The sequence below is a fragment of the Monopterus albus genome, unplaced genomic scaffold (assembly GCF_001952655.1).
Source record: "Monopterus albus unplaced genomic scaffold, M_albus_1.0 scaffold486.1, whole genome shotgun sequence".
Lineage (NCBI taxonomy): Eukaryota > Metazoa > Chordata > Actinopteri > Synbranchiformes > Synbranchidae > Monopterus > Monopterus albus.
In genome coordinates, this window is record NW_018128366.1 from 137188 (window position 1) to 144707 (window position 7520).

The 7520-nt window shown below is 40.1% G+C and overlaps 3 protein-coding genes across 9 annotated transcripts in view; 1 reads left to right on the top strand and 2 right to left on the bottom strand.

The window, feature by feature from the left end:
- Positions 1 to 1168, bottom strand: part of snap47 (synaptosome associated protein 47) — a 6433-nt gene extending 5265 nt beyond the window's left edge. For 3 of the 4 annotated variants that reach the window (XR_002273800.1, XM_020587893.1, XM_020587892.1), the window contains exons 1-3: positions 1088 to 1168; positions 232 to 753; positions 13 to 73 (exon numbers count right to left, since the gene is read on the bottom strand). Coding sequence is in view for 3 of the 4 variants with exons in the window: in XM_020587893.1 (XP_020443549.1) it covers positions 13 to 73; positions 232 to 753; positions 1088 to 1158 (654 nt within the window). In the remaining variant the exon portion in view is untranslated. Of the gene's footprint in view, positions 1 to 12; positions 74 to 231; positions 754 to 887 lie in introns of all 4 variants that reach the window. The other variant, XM_020587894.1, reaches the window with a different exon arrangement.
- On the top strand, positions 1165 to 3536 carry jmjd4 (jumonji domain containing 4). Of its 4 annotated transcripts, none has more exons than XM_020587897.1 (8): positions 1166 to 1496; positions 1606 to 1653; positions 1765 to 1850; positions 1956 to 2121; positions 2211 to 2336; positions 2419 to 2686; positions 2854 to 3000; positions 3117 to 3536. In XM_020587897.1, the coding sequence occupies exons 1-8, from the start codon at positions 1486 to 1488 to the stop codon at positions 3450 to 3452; spliced, it is 1188 nt and encodes a 395-aa protein (XP_020443553.1). In that variant the 5' UTR covers positions 1166 to 1485; the 3' UTR covers positions 3453 to 3536. The 4 variants fall into 4 exon arrangements, with proteins under 4 accessions (XP_020443551.1, XP_020443553.1, XP_020443554.1 ...); XM_020587898.1 differs by having other exon boundaries at positions 1768 to 1850; XM_020587895.1 differs by having other exon boundaries at positions 1165 to 1496; positions 1606 to 1850.
- Positions 3537 to 3749: 213 nt separating this feature from the next.
- iba57 (iron-sulfur cluster assembly factor IBA57) lies at positions 3750 to 5923 on the bottom strand. Its single transcript, XM_020587899.1, has 3 exons — positions 5441 to 5923; positions 4494 to 4846; positions 3750 to 4358 (listed from the first exon to the last, which is right to left on the bottom strand). Exons 1-3 carry the CDS (start codon positions 5815 to 5817, stop codon positions 3967 to 3969), a joined length of 1122 nt encoding a protein of 373 aa, XP_020443555.1. The 5' UTR covers positions 5818 to 5923; the 3' UTR covers positions 3750 to 3966.
- Positions 5924 to 7520: the final 1597 nt, after the last annotated feature.

Sequence of the window (7520 nt, forward strand, 5' to 3'; positions counted from 1 at the left end):
GGCTTCCTGCGGAGTTTGCCAGGGGAGTTTGCCAAAAGGCCACCAGGAGGGACACTCCAGCTCTGACAAAAGCCTAGGACAGAAAAAAAGACAGGGACAAGGAGAACTGTCAACTGTAAATAAAGCTGTTTTTATTGTAAGCCAGTTATAACACGGCATCCATAGAGTATAACATTTTAAAATAAATAGTGCAGTAAAAGTCATCCAGTCAGGAAACAGTTTGACATTTACTTATCAGCCATGCCCAGGTCAGAGTTCATCTTCTCCAGTCCCTGCATCATGTTATCAAACTGCTCTCCTTGGTGGCCGAGGACTCTACCAGTGTCCTCCAGTCTTCTTTGGTCCCCTGCCACCAGGTTTATCAGTTTTCTGCCTTTAGAGGGCTGAGACTCCGCTCCTGGGGCCTCTGAGCTGGGAGACAGGAGGCGCTCTCTCCAGAAATGTTCCAACACATTATAAACCACCACTCTGTTGGGCTTCAGGGACCCAAACCAGTGTTTCACATTGCCTTCTTCAAGCACTGTTAGGGTGCTGAAAATGAAACTGGATGATTCCATCTTGAGCTCCATGATCCGGGAGAGGCGGAAGCTGACAAGACTTTCCTTACTCTGATTAGAGACAAAGCGCACCATGGTCCTGGTGAGGGAGAGAGTGCCATTTTCCCACCGCTTCTCACTGTTGATGTAATACGAGCCTGGCCAGCTGTGGATAGGAATGTCCCGGCTCATTCTGGAGGAAAGTGCACTGAATCCCCTGGAAGAAAGACAAATAAGCTTCAGTATTACATATGTACCATGCATATGCACACACTGTTGCAACTTTACTCTACCATTACATGATAAATGCCCTTGTATTGAGTGATGTATCCGTCCTAACAGAGAACTTACTTTCTTCTGAGTGCAGTAAGGGATCTTGGCAGCAGATGAGCTCAGCTGATGCGTTTATATATAGTTTCAGCTTTCTATTCAACTGATCGCATTACAATCGCGCCATTATAATGTTATGGACCCTTTTAGCATTTGTTACTTCCTCTGATAAAACTGTATCAGTCCCACACCACATCAATCGACAGTATGTTGTACATTACCCCATATTCTTCTCAGTAACGATGTCTATTGCGGAAGTGACGTCACCAGATAGCACTGCTGTATTTACCATCCGACTTGAAAATTGTGCTCTCAGAAAAAACTATCATGACAAGGTTTTGGAAAAATATCTTTTGTTAGCTAAGATGGTTTCTGAATAAGATAGTCTGCAGTATTAGCAATAAATTAAATCGTTAATATATCCAGTGGTGAATAACAGTAAATAGCAACGGCAGTATATGCGCGTCGTTTAGGAACCATAATCTGGTGTTCCGTGACAGAGAGAGGGCAATACATTGGTTGGGATTAACCTAGCTGTCAAAATAGAATTGACAGGTTTTAGCATAATGCTAGTTTTCCAGTCGACTCTGGTTTGAAGGTTGACAGCAAAAGAGAAAAGATGGTCGCTATGTAATGACAATTTCCTTAACGTCAGTTCTTTAACGTTTTTTGCCGTCCAAACGTGGACAGCTAGGCTTGCTAACTGGCTAGCCGATGTTTTGTTTACCATCATGGACAGAGAGGCGTACCGTAACTGCTGCAGCCTGGTCAAAATACCACGACAGTCGTACGAACAATTTTGGTCTTCACATTTTGTAGATTACATCGACAAGGAGCTTAACTATTCTAAGTTTTTCAAAAAATACTTGCTTCCCAATTATCCATGTATGTTTTCAAGAAGGTTTACAGAGGAGTGGAAGTGTAGAAAACAGTGGGTGACTGAGGAGGGGAGGCCTAATTTCCAGAAACTGCTGCAAGAGTTTGGTAAATAAGCCTATTATTAGTGCGTTAACTATCTACCACGCAGTACTATGCAGCTGCTACAGTGACTGTTGTCTTGTAAGCTAATGTATTTGTTCTTTGTCATAGCTGAGACTCCTGTTCCTGTTGCAAACTGCAATGCAAAGGAATATAATGCAAACCCTAAACAAGTTATGCCTTTCAAAGAATTTATACACTACTGGAAGGAATACATCCAGAATGGCCACTCATCACCTAAAGGATGTCTCTATCTTAAAGACTGGCACATGTCAAGGTATCAAATGAATACTTATTGAACAAAACCTCGTTTCACAGGCGCAATGTGTAACCACTCATTATAAAGTTTATATAATTATTCTCCAGGGACTTTCCAGAACATAATGTTTACACTACACCAGTCTTCTTTTCTTCTGATTGGCTTAATGAATACTGGGATACACTTGAAGTGGATGACTACCGGTTTGTCTACATGGGACCTAAAGGCTCATGGTATGAAAAGTTGAACATGATGTGGTAAAAGCCAGATTATATCTTAGTTTTCATACAGTCAGAATAACTTTCTCATCACTAGGACCCCATTCCACGCTGATGTGTTCCGCTCCTACAGCTGGTCAGCAAACATCTGTGGCAGGAAGAAATGGCTCCTGTATCCCCCAGGCCAGGAGGAGTTTTTACGAGACACTCACGGCAATCTCCCTTATGATGTTACATCATCTGAACTTCGAGACAGAGGCCTTTTTCCAAACTATGAAGAAGCCTGTCAACCTCTTGAGATTATTCAAGAGGCAGGTGAAATCATTTTTGTACCCAGTGGCTGGCACCATCAAGTCTATAATCTGGTAAGGTCATCTGAGGAGAACAGCTAGAGTAAAAATTTTATGTTACATATTTATGGTAATAGTGACATACTGTACTGTAGAAATTCTTCTTTATTACGCATGCATAAAAGTGTGAGCATTATTGGCATCAACAGTTCATGATCCTGACTTTAAAATATTTCATACAGGAGGACACCATCTCTATTAATCACAACTGGTTGAATGGCTGCAACATCGACATCATGTGGCAGTTCCTTCAGAATGAGCTGTCATCTGTTCAAAAAGAGATAGATGAGTGGAGGAACACAATGGATTCATGGCATCAACATTGCCAGGCACTGTTTCATCTGCATGTTGTCCAAAAAAAAATGCTGCTGCCCTGAATGCATAGTATACAATATAAGGATGAGTGTGTAAGGTAATTGTGTGCGCGTTGTTTTTCTATTTGCAGGTCATCATGAAAGCCTGCTCTGGAATTGACTATGGGGAATTTGCCTCATTCCTGAAAATCATTGCTGACAACCGAATGGCTTTGTTGAATGCTTGCTCCACTGGGGATTCTTACGATTACCCACAACATCTCTCGGAGACACTCGCCACACTTGGACCTTACCATGCTGCATTTGACCTACAGAGAGTGGCTCACATAATTGAATGTCTACTCTGCAATGAAGACTATAAGAGGCTCGATCATTCAGCATTGACTTTGCAGCCAGAAGCTATGTTACAGCAAATTCGGGACACCATACAATCCACCAGAGGGCAGCATCTCCTTTATCAGGAATAAGATGGGCAGCAGAGTCTCATCCACATAAGCATCATCTGGAAGGAGCTTGAATGGAAAATTCTACTTTGTATGGTGCAAAAAAAAGAATAGGATAGTGTGGTTCCAGTTTAATTAGAAATTATGCAGTCTCAAATATTGCATGTGAGTGTTTGGAATTTGTTTTTGCACTGAAAAATTAAACGGATAAATAATAAGCAAGTCAACTGAGTTTTTGCATGGTTATTCAACAACAACAACCAATACCACAGTACAGCTGGTATATCCTGTTACATAGAGCTACAATAGATCTGATTAAAAAAAAAAAACATAATTCTGTGGAGCATAATACTTTACAATTAGAAAAAAATCCCTTTAAAAGTATGTTAATTGCAAACAAAACAAAAATGCTCACAAATAATGCCATACAGGTGTTAAGGTAATGACAACATATATTGTCCTTAAGGGTTCTGTTTATGAGAAGTCTGTCAGATGTGATATATGTCACATTTTTTGGAGCTGTAAAACATCCTCCTCTTCAGCTGACTGAGTTGTCTTTAGGCCACCATTCTGGCACAGAGGCCTCGAGTGTCACAGTTGTATTGTTAGAAGATTTGAGCATCAACACCTCTTTGGCATGAGCCATGCGGATTAGGCTCAGACCCAGCTCTCCTACCCCTGCTCGGTACTTCCCAGCTGGCTTGCCCGATTGTGTTTGCAGTGTGGCACCTTCCTCAAGGTCTTGGACTGGAGATGACAAGCGTATCGGCATCAGGCGTTTCCGAATCACCCCAGTGTGATGAGTCCTGGCTGTGAGCTCCTGCCCAATGTAACAGCCCTTGCTAAAGCTTATGCCCTGCATGTAGTCAAGATTTGACTCTAGTGGTAGTGCCACTCCAGGAGGAAGGTCCTGCACTCCCTCAGGAAGTCCTAGACAGCAATGACAGCAGAGGAAACAAAACTTGTCACAAAAATTTCAAGAGCAAATGTTAATACAAGTCCCATATTCCTCACTCCGTTTATCTTGTAATACAAACTATGTACTCTATTACTGAATGATCTTACCTATTGCATAGCGATGTCTGTGATACTCCTTTGTGTCACCTTTCTGACACGATGTAATGATTTCCAAGGGGTCAACGTGACTGTCCAACACCAATCTCCAGCCCATTTCCTGAGTTCGAGGATCAGCCTCCCATACCAGAGTTTTTTCAGGGGAAGAAAGCTCAGATTTACCGGGTTCTCCTTGACTTGCATTTTTTCGCTTGAGGAGCACTGCCCATACAGAAAGCTCTGGACAGGGGTTAATGTTGACCTTTCTGCGGATCTTGTACATCTTCAAATGTTTCAAGACTGAGTCCTTAATTGTGCTGTCACACTCCAGGAAAACACTGCATCCTGCATCAGCTTCTTTAAGACTGAAGGGAAATACAGCAAGTTGAGATGTCAATCTACAATCATTTCATTTCAGTAACAATTTAGTAATTTCATCCTCAACCTGAATGCTCTATTTCATTTAAGATTTGACTTTATATCCCAGAGGGCTATTTCCATTTGCCCTTCTGGGAAAACTCTGTGCCACTGGCAAAATCTGACATATTAGTGAATGATACAGACCTGTGCTCAAGTTGAAAAGGGGCAGAGTTATGATGGGAAATAATATGAACCTGTGTCCTAATAATTATTAAAAAGTAAGCTGTCAGAAGAGTGGGAGGATATCAATCCAACAGTCCTTAGCTGGCTGTAGTATTGGCAGGCTGTTTAAAATACACTGATTAGCCATGACATCATGACCACTGACAGGTAAAGTGAATAACATGATTATCTCATTACAATGGCACCAATCAGTGTGTAAGGTAAACATTCAGTCCTCCTAAGGATCTGAGTGAGTCTGGAGTTCGCCAAATCGCCCTCACTTCCAGCCCTTGGCTAACTTGCCAGCAACTTGCAATGATAAGCGAGCAGCCACACCCACACGATTACTGCTAACAATCGATTAACGGGTATATTACCTGTACAACATGATGTCATATAGTGTTCTTCCTTGTACATTTAACATATGTGAGTACATGGCTCTGAGTCCAGGCTCCTCCAGCAGCTTCATGTCATTGGTTATAATCCCCTGAAGAAACGGACTTGTGTCCTGTCCCTGGATTTTTAACAGGGACCTGTGGGGAAGGGGATAGCACACAAACTGTTCCGGGACGTCTCGACCTGTTACCTTACTGTACATCCTGACACGAATCCCTGCTGGATCTGAAACAGCAGAAAGCAAAGTTGTACAAAAATACGGGCCGGTGTTTTTTCTGGTGTTGACACCGATACGGCCACTAAACGTGAACGCTCCCCTGGCGCACAAGCACAAACCCCTCATGTTATACATTATCATACAAATGTATTATTAAAAATATGACTACTCAGCCTATTAAGAACAGTGGACGACTACATAACTTATAACAACCTCCCGCAGCAAGAACGCCATTTTGAAATCCCACAATGCACTGCTCGATAATAGTGGAACAAGTTTTTTTTTTTTTTATAGTTTTATGTATTATTGAAAAAAAACGTATAAACAATGGACACAGCCAGGGGTTGAGATAAATAAAAAAAAGAACTAAAATAAAATAAAAATAAGATCATAACAACTGCAGAAACAGCAATAGATGTACATTTTTGGAAGCTTTTTTGTTCGTAGAATTTTGAATTGTTTGAATGTATTGACAGCAGATATCAAATACTGGCTTTTGAGAAAACCTACATTTATGAATATGAAATTTAGTTATCAAAAGTATCAAGTTGATGACAAAATATTCATTAATTTTCACAGAAGAATAACTGGTGAAGGTAAATAGTACATTCTCACAAGTAAAAGTACAAAGTCACAGTCAATGTGTGGAGTAATGTAAACACTGACTGAGTTAATGAGAGTGGGGACAAGTCCAAAAAAGATGGTCCAGTTCTTCAGGTTACAGTTTACTAAAAGTACAACCGTGGCTCAGGAGGCAGAACCGTTGTCCTCTCACGAGAGGCTTTTTTTTTAAGTGTCTGACGCTGGTGATAATCAGCCAAACATTAATAGATGAGTCTATCTATCCATCCAGACATTTATAGATAGAACAAGGGGTGTTTGTCTCCTCAAGTCAATCTTTTGACACATACATAAGCACTGTAATAATGTTTCTTTTATTTATTTATTTATCTATTTGTTTTTAATTGGTGCAGCCAATTCTGGACAAATGTGCTTTCCCATTATACTATATCTTTCAATTTTTAAGATAAATGCAGTGCAATTTCTTGGGCTGTAAAAATTTTACCGCTTTTATAACCACCGGTTATTATAGGCTCTCATGTGCAAATGCTGTTCTCCTCCTTACAGATTTATTGCCCCATGCACTTTCCTTTGAGATTAAACAGACTTAAGATAAACTTACTGTGGTTAGTAACAGAAGGATTTCTCCGTGTCATATCCCAAGCATGGAATAAAACGGAACCAGTTTGTATACAGTCATTTACAAATTGTCAGACATATATGCAAAAGTATTTTGTCTTGATTACGGTTAGATTGGATCCTTTTCTTGTAACAAAATATAAAACTCTCTTTGTATAACAACAGCTGTATCTTTTGTAACAATAAAACTTTCTTTTAAGGCTCTACCTTTGAATTAGACTTAAATAGCTTTTAATTTTGCTGTTTCAAAACCACACATTTGATATTCATATAACAAGACAGAGAAGCACACAGCTACTGTAAAGCAGGAAATCAGAGGTGTCAAATAAGTTTATTTCTTCATGATAAAATACTAGAACAGACTTTAAAAGTTTGAGGCACTTCGAAACATGGCAACAGTGAAGGCAGGATTCAATGTTACTCTGACACCAATTTTGGGAACATACTGCTTCAGACAGATAAAAAAACTAAAAGACTTACCTTTAAGACAACATGCCTAAACATAAGATAAATGTAAGCTAATTGAATAGCAAAGGATGGGATTTCCACTGTAGTCTTTGTGTATACTGTATGTTCCCAGTTGTAAAGCATGCAACATCTGCTTTAAATTGCACAAAATCAGTGTTTACTTCAGAAAATAGTCT

Coding starts and splice junctions, on each gene's coding strand:
- iba57 (XM_020587899.1), bottom strand. CDS start 5,817: ATGATAATGTATAACATGAGGGGTTTGTGCTTGTGCGCCAGGGGAGCG. Junction 4,847..5,440: donor TATGACATCATGTTGTACAG/GTAATATACCCG, acceptor ATTTCCCTTCAG/TCTTAAAGAAGCTGATGCAG. Junction 4,359..4,493: donor CAGACATCGCTATGCAATAG/GTAAGATCATTC, acceptor ATTGCTGTCTAG/GACTTCCTGAGGGAGTGCAG.
- jmjd4 (XM_020587895.1), top strand. Junction 1,851..1,955: donor GAAACTGCTGCAAGAGTTTG/GTAAATAAGCCT, acceptor TCTTTGTCATAG/CTGAGACTCCTGTTCCTGTT. Junction 2,687..2,853: donor ACCATCAAGTCTATAATCTG/GTAAGGTCATCT, acceptor TATTTCATACAG/GAGGACACCATCTCTATTAA.